The sequence below is a fragment of the Cetorhinus maximus genome, chromosome 9 (assembly GCF_964194155.1).
Source record: "Cetorhinus maximus chromosome 9, sCetMax3.hap1.1, whole genome shotgun sequence".
NCBI classification, from domain to species: domain Eukaryota; kingdom Metazoa; phylum Chordata; class Chondrichthyes; order Lamniformes; family Cetorhinidae; genus Cetorhinus; species Cetorhinus maximus.
In genome coordinates, this window is record NC_135887.1 from 6,922,312 (window position 1) to 6,941,306 (window position 18,995).

Genomic DNA, 18,995 nt, shown 5'->3' on the forward strand with positions numbered 1-18,995 from the left:
CTGTTGGAAGCTAATCATCTCAGTCCCAGGATATTGCTGCAGGAGCTCCTCAGGGTAGACTCCAAAGCCCAACCACCTTTAACTGCTTTATCAATGAGCTTCCCTTCATCATAAAGTTAGAAGTGGGGATGTTCACCGATGATTGCAGAGTGTTTAGTACTATTCACAATTCCTTACAATCCAGATTTGGAACTATTTGCCGCTTCTTCGCTATCGCTGGGTTCAAATCCTAGAACTCCCTTCCTGGCAGCACTGTGGGTGCATCTATACCACACAGACTGCAGTGCTTCAAGAAGGCAGCTCATCACCACCTTCTCATAGGCAATTAGGAATGGGTAATATGTTGGCTGTGCCAGCAATGCCCATATCCCATGAACAAATAAAAAAAGGCTCCTGAACAACAAGAAATTAAACTTAATTTCAACTATGTCAAAATAGGCTGGAATAAAGGAAATGCATGTGATCCAATTGAGCCACACTTTTTGAGGAGCGCATCCAAGACTGGTTTCCGGATCAGTGTGTCTCTAATCCAACAAGGAAAGAAGTGTTCCTTCAGTTAGTTCTAGAAATGAAGCGGTGCAAGTAACTGATGTGAGAGCAGGGTAAATACAAGAATACAAAACAATAAATAGTCAAGTATAAGGGTGTTGTAAAAAGGGAAAGTTTAGTGAGTTAAGAGGAGATCAGGTTCAAAATAACTTGGCAGAAAAAGTAGCAAATGGGCTGATTTAGGGTAGAAATGTTTGAAGTCGAGATACATAAAATTATATTTATTCTGCACTCTATGAGGCAAAAAGTGGATGCAAACAAAAGAATTTCATGGATATAGGAGAATTAAACCTAAATTGAAACTTGAAGGGGAGCATTAAATAAAATTAATGCTCGACATACTAAAGAAAATCAGAAGGAATATAGAAAATGTTAAGGAGATTAAGAGAGAGATTATATGGCCTTAAAAAGGAATATAAAAAGACAAGGTCTGAATATGAAGAATGGTGGAAGACATTAAATCTTGTGTGTGATTTTGCTTACAATGATGGTGGAAGTGAAAACGCAGGAGAATAAAAGACAATTGTTAGAGATAACTATTGAAAAGGTATGGTTTAAAAAAAATCTTTAGAACTCAAAAGAGGATAAATTGGAGCTCTGATGGAGCTAGATGTGTCCTAGACCACTGGAACAAAGTCAGGGCGGAAATAGCAAGTTGTGTCATGGGACTGAAAAGAAGCCAATGTAACACACATTTTCAAGGGAGAGAAGGGTAAACTGGACAACCACAGACCAACTAGTCTAACATCAGTTGTGGGCAAACTCAGCGAACATTTAGAATTGCAAATTAATAGTTGTTTGGCAGTACAGAACTCGAGTAATGCTGAAAAAAGAGACATGTCAAAGCTTTTCGTCTTGCACATCAGGATACTTCACAAGAATACCAACTAAAGGGGAAAACAGTAATTTATACTGTATGAGAAGAGAGTGCAGATTGGTTGGCAAGTGGACTCTGATTAGTAGAGGCGTTGCCATGGAGAATGCACCAGTGCATGGTGACTGACAGTTAACCACCAAGTATTGTTTGAAATTTAAGCCAGGCAGCTTGAACCTGATTGGTCAAGGCATTGCCCTGAGGAATGGGTCAGCAAATGGCTGTTACTTACTTTGTTTAGCGAAAACAGGTGCAATGGGTGTACATGGTCTTCCTAACTGCAAAGAACAGGGCCCTATGTGTTAATATATGTAGCTTCCAGTGCATGCAAATGTGCCACACTGTTAGCCCAACTGACAGTCTTAAATTGGTTGTCAGCATAATTCTTAGCACACTACACTGAGGATTATTTAGCGAATGTTGCCTAATTGCGCAATCACATCTAATGTTGGACAATGTGTTCTGAATTTTGCAAGCACAGGCTGATTGGGTACGGTCTGTACCTTACCCATTCTGAACAGCAGCTAGGACATGCTGTTTGATATGATCTGCCAGTCTTTGGGATTTACAGCCTATATACCTAGTATCACATTGAAACAAGACATCAAAAGGAATAGGGTGCTTTTTGTTTAAAAGGTGAGATTGCAGGAAGTTGGCCATGAGCCAAAGGTCAATGAAATGTCCAGGCGCTATGTTCAGAAATGGCTGGTGACAGAGCATAAGCAAGGCAACAGTCAGAACGCAGAAGCCAACAGATGACGACTTATTGATTCTTTTCCCTCCCAGAGTCTCCTAATGTATCAATTATGGTAAAATAGAGGCATTTTATTCTTGTAGGAACTTGTTTTTTTTAAATAAACTGGAGCACACTGTGCGAAACAGAACACTTCATTTGACAGATTATCACCCCCCCCCTTTGAGCAGGCTATACAGCAGGCTTCCTTTGCAGAACAGTTGGACTGCAAAACCCTTTGGAAGTTCTTCTCCTAGCTCTGGCAGTGAGTGCACCAGTCTTGGATCGCTGGTTTAAAATCTCAAACCTATTTTCCATAATTGGCATTTTCTTTATTAATGTTGCATATATTTTGTATCATGTGGCAAATATGGTGACCTAATTCACTACAAGTTTGGTAAGCATCAAAGTTCTATTGGCTAATACTGTTCTATATGATAAACTATGCTTCTAACTCTCCATCGTGTTTGGTAAAGTTGACAATGCTATTCCCCTCCAACATGTCTATCTAACCCCAAGATGATTTCATTCCAATCATCTCAATATGGCTGGCACCTCTCCAACATTGTCATTGCTACCTCTCCTGCACCATCACCCCATTGTCCACCACAGAACTATCCTTGATCTTCTCCCTTTTCTCAGCTAAATATTGCTCCTCAGTGGTATTCTCCACAGGCATGAGGTCAGCTTCCACATCTATGCTAATGACACAGAGCTCCTTTTTTCCCACCTACTGCAAAGTCTCCATGTAGCAGGACTGCTTGTCCAAGATTCAGTCTTGGATGAATCACAACTTCCTCCAGCAACACTTAAGTCTTCAATCATATGGGTCCTGCTCCCTGGAATCCTCTCTCTAAAATTCCCCTCTTTAGAAAAAATTCAAAATCCATCTCTTTAAGCAAGCTTTTAGGCAACCCAGGTAACCTCCTTTCTTGAATCAGCTTCAGGTTTCTTTATGTCAATCTGTAAAGCACCTTGGCAAGTTCTTCAAGTTAAAAGCACTGTTTAAATGTAAGCAATTGATATGGATTAAAACCATACCCAACACCAATGTCATACAGAACCACACCACAAATAGTAGATAGCTGTGGATGTTAAAAGAAAGCTACACAGAGAAGTTAAGTATTTGACTATATCCTCACAGTTCAGTTCAAAATAATTAAATCATGCATTTGTCAACATAATGAACTAACAATGTAGGCAAGTAATTCCAAATCAAAGAAAAAAAAACTAAATTTACTTTATAGCAACAAAAATGGTCTATTTAAAAAAAAAGTAAAAATAATTCACAATTTTGCAAATCACATTTACTTCATATCATACTGACATTGCTACCACTTCTTTACTCTGTAGTGCCCAGGACACTGGAAAGCTCAACATTTCTCTTTGCTTTCCCCCCTCCCTTAATCGGTAGTGGCTATGCTGTGATAAAGCACTCCAGAAGCAAGCCCAGGAACTGGCAAAACTCACACACTAAATAATTTGCATAAAGTCTTTGGGGAATTCACTGTCAACTGATCTTGTTTTAGTGCCTAGTTTACTGGATAATACATGTGATGGAAAAGGTTGCTTGAGGTCACAGAATTAGTCCAACAATATTGACTAGTTTCTAAAAGGAATCAATAAATCAAGCTAGTTTTGCTGTGAAAATCATTAGGCTTTCTCACTTCATGTGTGATCCAGAAATAGGTTGCTTACAGAAGGTAATAATTTGATCTGATTAACTAATAAATGGACAATATGAATTTTATGCAAGAAAAAGTGAGAAATTCATTCAAAATCAAATATTGCTGAAAAATATTTCTGCTATAACGTAATTGCAACAGTATCTTGACCTGCCATAAAATAAATTAACCATATGCACAATTTGATCTGACTAAGTTTTATTAAAATGAAAATAAAATTATGCAAAAGCTTCTTTCTAATTAGCATATAATATATCACAGCAATTCCAAAATATGTTAAAAGTGGTAAGTAATAATAACAAAAGAAGAAAATTTGGGATGATTCCACCATTTGTTAACACTAGCCATTCTTACTCTAAGAATAAGCAACATGGTAGTCATGTTTTATCACTTCTTCTTGAGTTCTTTGTCCAAAGGCAGGTCCAACCCACAGCACCGCAACCTCCACTATGGGTAGGGCAAGGAGGCAGCCAGAATGGGGATTGAACCCTGTGCAGTTGGCACCAACCTGATCTACACCAACCATCCAGTCAACTCAGTGAACCAGCCCCCCAAGGAATCCAAGTTGCTGTGGCAACATACCCTTTTACGTGCATGTTGTCTGGAGCTATGGATAGTGGTGGTGGAGGCTCCAATTTCTTTCCATCATATGGCTGACCAGAAATCTCTTCCCCTCTTACCATCTACCATTTGAAGGATTTACAATTTGATAACTCAACCTGTTTGGCCACATTATGAACGCACCTTCCTTGGCCATCAAGTCCTGGAGTGGGACTTGAATCCTGAGCTTCTGGCTCAGATGCAGGAAGGCTACCTATTGCGCCGCAAGACCTCTTAATTTTTGTTGTGTTAGTGATAAAACATGAGAAAAAAAGAGACGTAGTCTAGTACAGAAAGCCAACAAGGAAATGTATCTTAATTAGCCCTAGCCTAAGACTGTGCTTTTCCCTTGAATAGGCTTGTCTCAGAGAGTGTTGTTATTTATGCTATTTCAACATGTCTGGAGACACTTTTACAAACTTTCAATCAAGAGTAATGCCCCCCCGCCCCCACCCACCACCACCACCACCACCACCCACCCTCCTTGTAGCAAACGATAGAAGATTATACTTCTAGCTTGATAATTACTAAAATCTGTCTCAGGTGGCAAGAAGTAACAATATAGCAATCTTAATCACAAGAGTTCATTTTTGACAGCCTTCAAATGCAACATTTTGCCTTTGACTTTCAAATCAAGGCAAAACACTATAACCTCTAACATATGTGCACCTTTTATTTTTACTATCCAGAAAACATCAGTACATTGATCTTTTACTCTCTTCACCCAGCAAGCTTAACGTACAAGTGATAGTGACCAAAACAATATAAGCTCTGTACAATGAGAAAGACATTGGAAGGTGCATATCATGGATCAGCACAGTCTGAAAAAGTGGAAAACATAAAAGCTATAAATCAGGAGGTGGAGGGGAGAGAGGAACTTTGTGAAATTACCATCATTAGGGAAGTGGTACTGAGCAAACTGATGGAGCTGCAGGCTGACGAGTCTCCAGGTCCAGGTGGACTTCATCCTAGGGTCTTAAAATAGGTGGCTAATGAGGTAGTAGAGGTGTTGGTGTTAATTTTCCAGAATTCTCTAGATTCTGGAAAGGTTCCATCAGATTGGAAAGTAGCAAAAATAACCCCTCTATTTAAGAAGGGAGGGAGGCAGAAAACAGGAAACTATAGGCCAGTTAGCTTGATGTCTGTCGTGGGGAAAGTGTTAGAATCAATCCTTAAAGAGGTTATAGTTGGACACTTAGAAAACACAAGGTCATTGGGAAGAGTCAGAATGATTTTGTGAAAGGGAAATCATGTTTAATCAATTTACTGGAGTTCTTTGAAGGAGTAACGTGTGCTGTGGATAAAGGGGAGCCTGTAGACATACTGGACTTGGATTTCCAGAAGGTATTTGAAAGGGTGCCAATTCAAAGGTTATTGTAGAAAATAAAAGCTCATGGTGTAGGGGGGGTAACATATTAGCCTGGATAGAGGATTGGTTGGCTGGCAGAAAACAGAGTATGCATAAATGGGTCTTTGTCTGATTGGCAGGATGTGACTAGTGGGGTCCCGTAGGGGTCTCTGCTGGGGTCTAAACATTTTACAATTTACATCAATGACTCAGGTGAAGGGAGAGAAGGCATGGTAGCCAAACTTGCAGACAACACAAAGATAGGTAGGAAAGTATGTTGTGAAGAAGATGTGAAGAAGACAATAAGAGTTTGCAGACGAATATAGACAAAGTTGATTGAGTGGGAAAAAATCTGGCAGATGGAGTATAATGTGGGAAAATGTAAAGTTGTTCACTTGGGAAGGAAGAATAAATAAAGCAGAGTATTACTTAAGAACGGCTGCAGAATTCAGAGGTACAGAGGGATATAGGTGTTTGCGTTCATGAATCACAAAGTTAGTACGCAGGTACAGCATGATTAGAAGGTTAATGGAATGCAATCCCTTATTATGAGAGGAATTGAACATAAAAGTAAGGAAGTTATGCTTCAGTTATACAGGGTACTGGTGAGACCACAACACAAGTACTATATGTAGTTTTGGTCTCCTTATTTAAGGAAGGGTGTAAATGCTTTGGAGGTGGTTCAGAGGAAGTTTACTAGATTGATACCTGGAATGAGTGGGTTGTCTTATGAGGATAGGTTGGACAGGATAGGATTGTTTCCACTGGGGTTTGGTAGAGTGAGGGGTGACTTGACTGAAGTATATAAGATCCTGAACGGTCTTGACAAGATGGACATGGAAAGGGTGCTTCCTTTTGTGGGTGAGTCCAGAACTAGAGAGCACTGTTTTAAAATTAAGGGTCGCCCTTATAGAACAGAGATGAGGAATTTTTTCCCCTCAGACGGTTGTGCGACTTTGGAACACTTTGCCTCAGAAGGCAGTGGAAGCGGGGTCACTGAATTTTTTTAAGGCAGAGGTAGATTGATCATTATTAGGCAAGGGAATCAAAGGTTATCGGGGGTAGATGGGAATGTAGAACTCAAAATACAAACAGATCAGCCATGATCTTATTGAATGGCAGAGCAGGCTTGAGGGGCCGAATGGCCTACTTCTGCTCGTATTTTCTATGTTCGTATTCCATTGGACATACTTCACCGAATGCCCTTCTCATGAATAAACTACAAGGTTCCCCCAGGAATACTGGGGAAGATGTGATGCAACAGATTAAATGGATCACATCTTTTGGCCATGCTGCAAGGTGCAGAAGGTTGACAAATGACCAACCAACTCAATTTTAGAGCAACAAACACCTTAATGGAATTTAACCCATCTCACTACATCCTTTGTCTACCAAAGGTCCTAAGTGGTCCATTTATTGGTTAATTCAGATGGATACTTGCTCTTTGGAAATATATATTTTTTCCTAAAAGGTTGGCATGAATATGCATGTTATGAGTACAGCCCAGAGAAGATCATTTACTCTGAACTATTGCTGCCATATCACCTTGTCAGAAAGTGATTAGGTATTCTACCCGATAAACCTGAATGACACAAAGCCATGTACCAACATGCTAATATTAAAGTTTCATTCATACTTCCGATATAACATTTTGCAGTTTCCAACCTTTCAATTTCTGGTGCCTTCTACCAACTAACCAGTAATGTGTACCATAAAATGCTTAATGAATAGATCTTGTTAACTGTTTGTGCAAGTGTTTGAGTTTTTTTAATATAAAATTGATTAAAATTAAGATTTGATTTTAGAGCTGATTCTAACCAAGATATTGAGGAATTATTTTAATCAGCATTAAAGGAGCAATAAACTGCTACAACTTTATTATGCAATAAGCATGGAAATCTCCCTTCAACATTATAGTAAACCTTTCTTCATGGAAAATGTGTATAATCTTAAGTGGGATCACTAATTTTATTAAGTGATTTTATATGATTTTTACTAAGTACAAAAAACTGTTGCATATCCTTACCTTCCTTTTAACTTGCTGTATTTTCAAGCTACCCAAAACAAATACAAGGGATTCCAAGTATGAGTAGGTGTGATGTGACAGTTACAAGCATGCAGCATGTAGAGACAAATTAGATCTTCACATGTTATTCATTTAACAGAAATATTTCTGTAGTCACCAGGTATTACAGTATGAAAACTTACCTTCTTCTGGCAAGACTGTCTAATTTCTTCCACCTCCTCCTCTTTGCTTTCAATTTCCTTTGCTTGAGTTTGTCTGTGCCTTTCCATTTCCATTTCCAATCGAAGTTTGGCCTAAATTTGGACAAAAACATTATACTCTGGGAATGTTAAATTGCCTTGACAACTAATTGCCCACAAACATGTTGATAGAAACAATTCTTTATTTGAAAATGTTCTCTCTTCACTCCACAGTATTAACTGCTGGCTGTCAGTAATCCTCTGGTCACTTGCCTAAGTGTGAACCCAGATAGTGAGCACTGCAAAGGGACTCAGCAACGCAGTTATCACAGCTAAGCTCGATTTTTCTCATGCCCAGTAACAACACATCCACACTTTCCAGTGAAGGTCAGTGGATAACAAATCAGGTGTAGAAACCGTGGCTGATCATCTTCTTTCTATTCCAGAGGCTAAAAAGGAACTTGACTAGTTCATAACTGGAGCACAACCTTTCATTGTTCAGATGCTTATGTACAAGGTACAAATTTACATAGGGCAGGATTTTCCGTCCGTCGGGTGGGCCCGGGAGCGGCCGGGAAACGGTCCGCCACCGGCGATCGGCCCGCAAACGCGATTCCACGCTGGCTGGTCAATTAACGGCCAGCCAGCGTGAAAGGCACACTGAAGAGCTCAGTGCTGCTGGGTGGGAACGGGAGGAGTGCTAAAGTCTGTGTACGTGCAGGGGAGCCCACACTGAAAACTCCCTGAAGGCACAGAGCTGCCTCAGGAAACTGAAGAATTGTGGATTCAAAAATAAAGATTTTAAAAATGAGAGAAACATGTCCCCACATGTGGCTCAGTCACATAAACAGGGACATTTTAAAAATGATGTTTAAAAATTTAATTTAAAAAAAAAATTACTGTTGGAAACCTCATCCCGCCCATGGATGAGGTTTCCTAAAAAATGCAAAGGCCGCCTGGCCGATTTGCCAGCCCGCCGACAGAATGGACAGCAAAAAATAGGTTTAACCTTAATCAATGGCCTTAATAGGCCAGTTAGTTGTCGGCAGGCGCACTGCTGATTCTCGCGCGCACCCGCCAACTGAAGTATCGCGAGGGTGCACGATGACGTCAGGATGCTTACTGACGTCATCGCACGTGATCTTGTGTCCAATCAGGTCAGGCACGCACCCGCCCATGGGACGTAAAATCCAGCCCATTGTCACCAAGATCCTATTTAGAATATTTACTCTGAAGGTTACCTGTGTAACAAGCAGCTTATCCAACCTCAAAATGACTGATTTTAGATCTTCCCTTTTAAAACTGTGACAACCCGTTCTCATGTTCAAACACTTGACAAGTATTATACTTTAGGGTTAATTATAACATGATAAAACAATGACAATTTTAGCCCAGTCAATCTGGCAAAAACCTGATCAACATGTTGTGACTGATGCACAAGCTGGAAAAGCTGATCCACAGACCAGTCAAGTAACAGTCTGACAGATGTGATTCAATGTGAATGACTATCAGCCAACATCCCATACTTATTTCTCACCAGCTTTGGGTATGGTCTGCCCCATGTGCAGAACAGACCCAATGGTTAGGGCAATGTCTAGTGGCAGTGGCCCTAGAGGTCCTCAACATTGACTTTAAACCACAAAATCACATGGCTTTAGGTCAAGTGAGGTAAAAAATATCTCTAGCTGATAACGGTCTACCATCCCCTTCAACTAATATAACAACATTTGTCATGAAAATATAATAATTTTCATAATATTATTGTAATTTATTGTAAAGGTAGGTTAATAGTGGGGGTTTGGATTAGTTTCTGTGTTTAGGTGTGTGTGTGCATGTATGTGTGCGTGTTTTAACTGAATTGCAGACAGCTGGTCTGGGTGCTTTGATGGATCCGAAGAGAAAGTAGGTTTGAAATGCTAAATACGTAAACATAGCTAAAGTTTTAGAATGCGAAGTGTGAAGAACACTTGCATTTTTAGATAAACCAGAGTCGTGAATTTGAAAGAGATGGTAAGGTGTTACATCTAGCCAACAGGGGTTAAACCAAACAGTTTGTTTAATTTTCCCAAAAATTACTGATAACATGAGTACAATGAAAGATTTATATTATGAAAAAAGTAATGTTGTAAAGACATATTGGAACAATGGGATTTACATTAAAAGGGAGAAACATGTATAAAGGAGATGAGGTTATGTGTAAGAAGAAGGTATTCTAAGAACCAACAAGTTGAAAAGCCTCCAGCCTCTATGTACCAAGCTGCTGTCCCAAGGAACCGAAGCTAAGATAATTCATTTTAAATATCACGGTCCAGGGTATTGTGTGCTTTCTCTGGGTCTTTCGAAATTTATGTTGTTTTACTGTTGCCTTAATGGAGAAAGAATTTTCTCCCCATTGGTGGGGGGGTTTGCCTGAGTCGGGAGTGCGCTCTTTTGCACGTGCGTGTGAACGAGTGCAGAAATCTCCCTGAGGCACAGAGCTGCCTCAGGGAGATTAGTTTTAAGTTTAAAAATTTTTAATAAAGGCAAAAAAAAATTTTTAGGACATGTCCCCTCATGTGAAACTGTCATATGAGCTGGGACATGTCTATGAATTTTATTAAAAATTTTTTCAAACCTTTAAAAACATTCATGAAACCTCATCCCGCCCGTGGATGAGGTTCCATGAAAAATGCGAAGGCCGCCTGGGCTCTTTGCCTGCCCCCCCGCCAACCTTAAGGTTGGATGGGCAGCTCAGTTCATTGTTTTAATTGATAAGTTAACTGGCCTTAATAGGCCTTTAGCAGTTCGGCGGGCGCGCAGTACTGATAGTACTGTTCAGACTTTTGAAGACTTAAGGAACAAGGAGTCGCCAAGGTGGGCTTTGCTGGTGGAAGTTGGATCTGGAAGACTCAGGTTGAGTGGAATGACTTTCGAAGGACACTGGAGATTTTGACCTAGAGCGGTAGGGAGAAGTGAGCCTGCTGGAGAGCTGGGAGTAACTTTGGACTTGTTCTTGCAATCCTACTAGTCTACCGGGAGCGCATTGTACATCAAAAGGGGTTGTAAGACATACCTTGATTGCATTAGTTAATGCAAAAGTGCCTTTTCTTTAGTTTGGTGTATTGGTTGCCTGTTAAAGTTTAATCTATGCTGATTTTAGTTTGTTTATTACAGTAAAAGTCTTAAAACGTGAAATCTTTTCCTTCAGTTTATATCCACCAGTTGCTGGGAAATTCATCTCTCTTTAAAAGTTATTGGTCTCTACGGGATCAATACAAGAGATATGAATAAGTTCTAACATAATCAAAGGATTAGAATCGTTCCAAGTGGACAGACTACCAGGGGAGAAAGTGTATAAGTTACAACAAGCATAGAACTAGCTTAGAAGCTGGGTGTAATTTTTACAGAGTCGAGTACCTTAGGAACAGGCTACCATCATATTTAACAAGTGCAGATTCACAGCAGGTGGTCAAAAAGAAGCTGGATGAATTCCTATCTGTGGCAAACTTTGCAATTTAAAGAAGGTAGAGTTGTAATTGGGGGTTTTGTTCCCAAGTTACCGTGGTTTACCGGAGCCTGTTTGCCGACTCTTGGGTTTTGAAGTGGAATTTCAGTTTCTTTTGCTCAAATTAGTCTTTTTCCTCCCTATAGTCTTTTTCCTCTCCCTTAGGAATGAAAGGAGATGGGGATGACAGTGTGTACAAGTTACACCATGCAGCATGGCATTGGCTTGATACACCAAGTGGTCTACTGCTGTTTTACCACTTTTTTCAATGAAAATTTCTCAGATGGAAAATCTCATGTGAAGTGCACAAGTCTGAAAAGGATCGTCCAGTAACAATTGTTTTCAGCATGAAGTAAATTCTAACAGCAGAGGAACAGCTGCACTTGACACGATCGAGCATCCAGCGCAGACACCAATTGCCATATCTGAAGCAACAAGCCACTTTGACCAAGAGTTCTCCATTGTGCCTTCAGGCAATGCCAGTGTTAATGGAACGTCCTGACATTCAGATTGCTAAATTGTTGATGCAACATGAGGCAATGCCACAGCTGATGGGAATTAGCAAGGCAGAAGCCCAAATGAATGGATCTGGTCCGACCACTTTTAGGAGATTGACAAGGAATGCTGACATAGTGCCGTTTCAGATGTCCAACCAATGGCAGAACAAATGACATTTCTGAAGGCATGGTTTTCACACCATTTTTTTTTTCTCCTGGGGGGATGTCACTAGCTAGGCCAATATTTGCTGCCCATTCCTAATTGACCTTGAGAAGGTGGTGGTGAGCTGCCATCTTGGACTGCTGCAGTCCAATTGGTGTAGCACCCACAGTACAGTTAGGAAGGAAGTTCCAAGATTTTGACCCAGCGACAATGAAGGAACAGCATCTGCTGCGCTTGTCCATCTAGGTGGTAGAGTTCACGGGTTTGGGAAAGTGCTGTTGAAGAAGCCTTGGTGAGTTGCTGCAATGCATCTTGTAGATGGTACACAATGATGCTACTGTGCACCAGTGGCGGAGGGAGCGAATGTTTAAGGCAGTGGCTGGGGTGCCAATCAAGTGGGTTGCTTTGCCCTGGATGGTGTTGTTGGAGCAGCACTTGTCCAGGCGAGCGGAGAGTATTTAATCACGTTTCTGACTTGTGCCTTGTAGATAGAGGACAGACTTTGGAGAGTCAGGAGATGAATTACTCGCCACAGAATTCTCAATCTCTAACCTACTCTTTTAGTCACAGTATTTACATGGCTGGTCTAGTTCAGTCTCTGGTGAATGGTAACCCCCAGGATGTCGACAGTGGGGGATTCAGTGATGGTAATGCCATTGAATGTCAAAAGGGGATTGTCAGATTCTCTCTTGTTAGAGATGGTCATTGCCTAGCAGTTGTGTGGTACAAATGTTACTCAACACTTATCAGCACAAGCCTGAATGTTATTTAGGTCTTGCAGCATATGGAAACAGACTACTTCAGAACCTGAGGAGTTGCAAATGGTGCTGAAAGTTGTGCAATCATCCCCACTTCTGACCTTATGATGGAGGGACGGTCAATGATGAAGCAGCTGAAAATGGTTGGGCCTAGGGCACTATCCTGAGGAATGCCTGCAGTGATCTCCTGGAACTAAGATGACTGACCTCCAGCAATCACAAGTATCTTCCTTTGTGCTAGGTATGACTCCAATCAGCAGAGAGTTTTCCCGATTCCTTGATGCCACTCTTGGTCAAATGCTGCCTTGATGGTAAGGAAATTTACTTTCAACTCACCACTGGAGTTCAGCTTTTTTTGTCCGTGTTTGCACTAAGGCTGAAATGAGGTCAGGAGCTGAGTGACCCTGGCGGAACACAAACTGAGTGCCAATGAGTAGGTTATTGCTGAGGGTTGCTTGATAGCACTGTCAAACATTCCTTCCTGGTGATCGAAAGTAGGCTGATGGGGTTGTTATTGGCTGGGTTGGATTGGTCCTGCTTTTTGAGGACAAGACATACCTGGGCGATTTTCCACATTGTCTGGTAGATGCCAGTATTGTAGCTGTCCTGAAACAACTTAGCTAGTAGCCCAGCTGGTTCTGGAGCACAAGTCTTCGGTACTATTCCCGGAAAATTGTCAAGGTCCATAGCCTTTGCAGAATCTAGTGCCTTCAGCCATTTCTTGATATCATGTGAAGGGTATCAAATTAGCTGAAGACTGGCATCTGTGATGCTGGGGACCACAGGAGGAGGCTGAGATGGATCATCCACTTGGCAGTTCTGGCTGAAGATGGTTGCAAATGCTCCTTGTCTTTTGCATTGACATGCTGGGCTCCTCCATCATTTAGGATGGGGATATTTGTGGAGCCGCCTCCCCCAGTTACTTGTTAATTGTCCATCTCCATTCACGGTTGAATGTAGCAGGACTGCAGAGCTTGGGTCTGATCCATTGGTTGTGGGATTGCTCAGCTGTATCTATCGCATGCTGCTTATGCTGTTTGGCATGCCAATAGTCCTGTGTTGTAGCTTCACCAGGTTGACACCCTATTTTTAGGTATGCCTGGTGCTGCTCCTGGCATGCCCTTCTGCACTCATTAAACCAGGGTTGATCCCTGGCTTGATGGTAATTGTACAGTGAGGGATATGCTAGGCCATGAGGTTACAGATTGTAGTTGAATACGATTCTGCTGCTGCTGCTCATGGTCCACAGCACCTCATGGATGCCCAGTTTTGAGTTGCGACATCTGTTTGAAATCTATCTCATCTATCCCAGTACAGCTACATCACTGACATCTACCTGGTGATAGTGATACAATACACGATGGGGGTATCCTCAACGTGAAGACCAGGTCTTCAACTCCAAAGGACTTTTTGGTGATCACTCCTACCAATGCTGTTATAGACAGATGCAACTTTCACAGGTAAACTGGTGGTGATAAGGTCAAGTAGGTTTTTCCTTCTTGTTGGTTCCCTCACCACCTGCTGCAGACCCAGTATAGCAGCCATGTTCTTTAGGACTTGGCCAGCTAGGTCAGTAGTGGTGCTATTGAACCACTCTTGATGGTGGACACTGAAGCCCCCATTCTTTGCCCTTGCCACCTTTGATGCTTCTTCCAATTTGTGTTCAACATGGAGTACTGATTCATCAGCTGAGGTGGGGGGGTGGAGTGGTTGGTGGGGGAGGTGGAAACCAGCAGGAGATCCGGAGTCAAATTGAGGACTCCCAAGGCAACTCCCTCCCAACTGTATATTTACTCCTCTGATAACCCATGTTAGGTGGTCTGTCTAAATGAGTAGTTTGCTCAGCCATTTCAGAGAGCATTTAAGAGTCTACATTGCTGTGGGTCTGGAGTCACACATAGACCAGACCCAGTAAGGATGGCAAATTTCCTTCCCTAAATGGCATTACTGAACCAGGTGGGTTTGTAATGACAAATTACAATAGATTCATGGTCATACTGAGACCAGCTTTTCATTCCGGATTTATGAATTTATTTTAAATTCCACTAACTGCCATGGTGAGATTTGAATCTGTGTCCACAGAACTTTAGTCTGGGCCTCTGGATTGCTAGTTCAGTAACATCTCTCCCTATTCTTCAAATGGCAGCCAAATTGAGATCAGAAAGAAAACTGAGAAGGAAATAATCAAAAAAGTGAGGTATAATTACTGATAAAGCAAGTTTTTTTTAAATAGGGCAATTGGCTATGGGTAGCTGAGGCACTTTAAATAAACAAAAATGTTGCACATTAAAAGACGAAAAGGTAATCAGAAATACAGAAGATTCCTGCACTTTAAGTTCCTTTTTTAGGCAGTTAGGGAGAATGAGGGTGACGCGCCTCTATAATATAAATGCATTTATCACTCTTTTCTACAAGTTGAGTGTCTTCACAAATAATTACTGACCAGATTTGTCACCTACTTCTTGATCTCCTCTGCTCTGAAACCTGCTGAGAGGCATACTAAAGTAGCCCATGGTAGACTCCCACAAGATCTAGCAGTGCCAAGAGGCCACTTCACATATGACACAAAAAGCTACAGCTGAAACTGAGGACTTCGAAGTTAAAGATCTTGGGTCAAAGCTTCTTCGATGGTTTGATAGCACAGTACATTTTATTTCCAACTTCTAAGGAAACAATTCCGTAACTGCATAAATAAGAATCATGTTTCCAGATGCATTCCAAAACCTTCATGACAGAGAAAATGATTGTACCTGTTCCAGCATCTGAATCGTCCCAGCTTGTTCATCTAGCTCCTCTTCCTGGTCCTTGACTTTGGCCTCCAATTCACGCACCTGCTTCTTCACTTTAGCTAGTGACGCTTCATCTTTAGATTCTTGAGAGGACAGGTCCTGCAGTTCTGCATCAAGACGGTCTGCCTTTTGGTTTATAGTGATGATTTCAGAGTCCTTGTCCTAGTATTCAGCACAGAGAGAGAAAAAAAAATCAGCAATTCACTGTTACGTTTAAAAAGATGCTGTAAATGACTTATTTGGTTATGACCTAATAGGCAATTCAGATGAAAAAATAACTACAAAATAAATGAATGTAGCTAATGAAATTTAGAATGCAGCAGTTCACTCTAATTAATTATTTTACACAACAACCAGGCTTTATTTGATAAAGATTCAAAAGGCAGAATTGATTCATTCTACAGTTCATAAGAGTTTAATTTATATTAGACTTTGCAATCACAATGAAGGAGTACACTAGATGTTGACTGATCTCTCATCTCTCCATGTCTTTCAAAAGCCTAGAAGATTATAAACAACACAGATCCCAGAATCCTCTGATAAAGAATATATCTCATATTTTGTAAATTTCTGCACAGAAAACAGGTCACCACTGCTTTGGCAACCCAAATTCACATGTGTGGAAAATCGAGCTTTTTCAGCGCATATACAAATGCAAATGCTATATTGCCTTTCTTAAAATCTACTTTTGGGAGAGTTGAAAATAAGCTTCACTCGTTTCAAAGCTGTGTTTTGAACTCAACCAAAACAATTTCAATGATGGCCTCAGATAGAGTATTGTGTTCAATACTGGGCACCATGCTTTAGGAAAGACATCAATGCTTTGGAAAATGTGCAGAGCAGATTTACCAGATTGATAGCAGGGATGAGGGAGTGAAATTTGCTCACAAAATAAAGCAAAAAAATATATTTTGCTTCATGTTTTATGACGATCAAAAAGTCTTATGACCCTTGGTTTCCAATAACTTGCAGATGCTTAAGTCTCATTAGCAAATATGGTGGAATACTGGCCCAGGATTTGCAGGGCTTTTGACAGTGAACGGTCAGTGTTCACCGTCATTACCTCTCTGAACCTGACCGGAACTTCAGGATTTAGCACAAGCGTGGATTAACCGAAGTGCCGCCATTCACTGCTGTACCACAGGCTGCCCTGTGGACCCGCAGAGCCAGCCAATCAGAAAAATCAATTAATCTGCTGGGAACATTCCTTTTTCTACTTAGATATAACTGTAGAAACCCCATAACAGGTTGGGCCTTGTTAAATGGGATGTAACTGTATTTTTAATGAAGAATTGAGTAATAACTACCACTGAACAGTAACAACTTGTATTTAGACATTAATTTAACAATAAAAATCTCATGGTGCTTCAAAGAGGCACTATTAAATAAAATAAGGCACAGTGCAACAAAAAGAGATATTAGGGAAGATTAACAAAAGATTAATCAAAGAGGAAAAATTTGAGGAATGTTTTAAAGGAGGAAAGAGCGGTAGTGAGGCAGAGAGATTTAGGAAAGGAATTCCAGATCTGAGGGCTGAAGAAACGGACAACAATGGTGGAGAGATTAAAATTGGGGAACTTCAAGAGGGCAGAATTAGAGGAGCGTGAGTGTGAGAGGGAGGGTCGGGGGGGGGATCGTGCGCGAGGGGGGGGGGGGTCGGGAGGGATCGCTCGCGCGCGGGGGGGGAGATCGGGAGGGATCGCTCGCGCGCGGGGGGGGGAGATCGGGAGGGATCGCTCGCGCGCGCGGGGGGGAGATCGGGAGGGATCGCTCGCGCGCGCGCGGGGGGAGATCGGGAGGGATCGCTCGCGCGCGCGCGGGGGGAGATCGGGAGGGATCGCTCGCGCGCGCGCGGGGGGAGATCGGGAGGGATCGCGCGCGCGCGGGGGGAGATCGGGAGGGATCGCGCGCGCGCGGGGGGAGATCGGGAGGGATCGCGCGCGCGCGGGGGGAGATCGGGAGGGATCGCTCGCGCGCGCGGGGGGAGATCGGGAGGGATCGCGCGCGCGCGGGGGGAGATCGGGAGGGATCGCTCGCGCGCGCGGGGGGAGATCGGGAGGGATCGCGCGCGCGCGCGGGGGGAGATCGGGAGGGATCGCGCGCGCGCGCGGGGGGAGATCGGGAGGGATAGCTCGCGCGGGTGCGGTGGGGATCGTGAGGGATCGCGCGCGTGGTGGGGATCGCGCACGCGCGGTGGGGATCGGGAGGGATAGCTCGCGCGCGCGGTGGGGATCGGGAGGGATCGCTCGCGCGTGCGGGGGGATCGGGAGGGATCGCTCGCGCGTGCGGGTGGGAGATCGGGAGGGATCGCGCGCGCGCGGGGGGGGAAGGAAATCGGGAGGGATCGCTCGCGCGCGGGGGGGACCGGGAGGGATCGCTCACGCGCGGTGGGGATCGGGAGCGATCGCGCGCGCGCGGTGGGGATCGGGAGCGATCGCGCGCGCGCGGTGGGGATCGGGAGCGATCGCGCGCGCGCGGTGGGGATCGGGAGCGATCGCGCGCGCGCGGTGGGGATCGGGAGCGATCGCGCGCGCGCGGTGGGGATCGGGAGCGATCGCGCGCGCGCGGTGGGGATCGGGAGCGATCGCGCGCGCGCGGTGGGGATCGGGAGCGATCGCGCGCGCGCGGTGGGGATCGGGAGGGATAGCTCGCGCGGGTGCGGTGGGGATCGTGAGGGATCGCGCGCGTGGTGGGGATCGCGCACACGCGGTGGGGATCGGGAGGGATAGCTCGCGCGCGCGCGCGCGGTGGGGATCGGGAGGGATCGCTCGCGCGTGCGGGGGGATCGGGAGGGATCGCTCGCGCGCGCGGGTGGGAGATCGGGAGGGATCGCGCGCGCGCGGGGGGGATCGGGAGCGATCGCGCGCGCGCGGTGGGGATCGGGAGCGATCGCGCGCGCGCGGTGGGGATCGGGAGCGATCGCGCGCGCGCGCGGTGGGGATCGGGTGCGATCGCGCGCGCGCGGTGGGGATCGGGAGGGATAGCTCGCGCGGGTGCGGTGGGGATCGTGAGGGATCGCGCGCGTGGTGGGGATCGCGCACGCGCGGTGGGGATCGGGAGGGATAGCTCGCGCGCGCGGTGGGGATCGGGAGGGATCGCTCGCGCGTGCGGGGGGATCGGGAGGGATCGCTCGCGCGCGCGGGTGGGAGATCGGGAGGGATCGCGCGCGCGCGGGGGGGGGGAAGGAAATCGGGAGGGATCGCTCGCACGCGGGGGGGACCGGGAGGGATCGCTCGCGCGCGGGGGGGACCGGGAGGGATCGCGCGCGCGCGGTGGGGATCGGGAGCGATCGCGCGCGCGTGGTGGGGAT

The 18,995-nt window shown here is 44.2% G+C and overlaps 1 protein-coding gene across 19 annotated transcripts in view; it reads right to left on the reverse strand.

Moving 5' to 3' along the window:
- myo18ab (myosin XVIIIA b) overlaps positions 1–18,995 on the reverse strand; it is a 257,823-nt gene that overhangs the window by 38,541 nt on the left and 200,287 nt on the right. For all 19 annotated transcript variants that reach the window (XM_078547990.1, XM_078547989.1, XM_078547987.1 and 16 more), the window contains 2 exons: positions 15,647–15,847; positions 7,998–8,108 (listed from right to left, as the gene is read on the reverse strand). In XM_078547990.1, the coding sequence (XP_078404116.1) occupies positions 7,998–8,108; positions 15,647–15,847 (312 nt within the window). The remainder of the gene's footprint in view (positions 1–7,997; positions 8,109–15,646; positions 15,848–18,995) is intronic.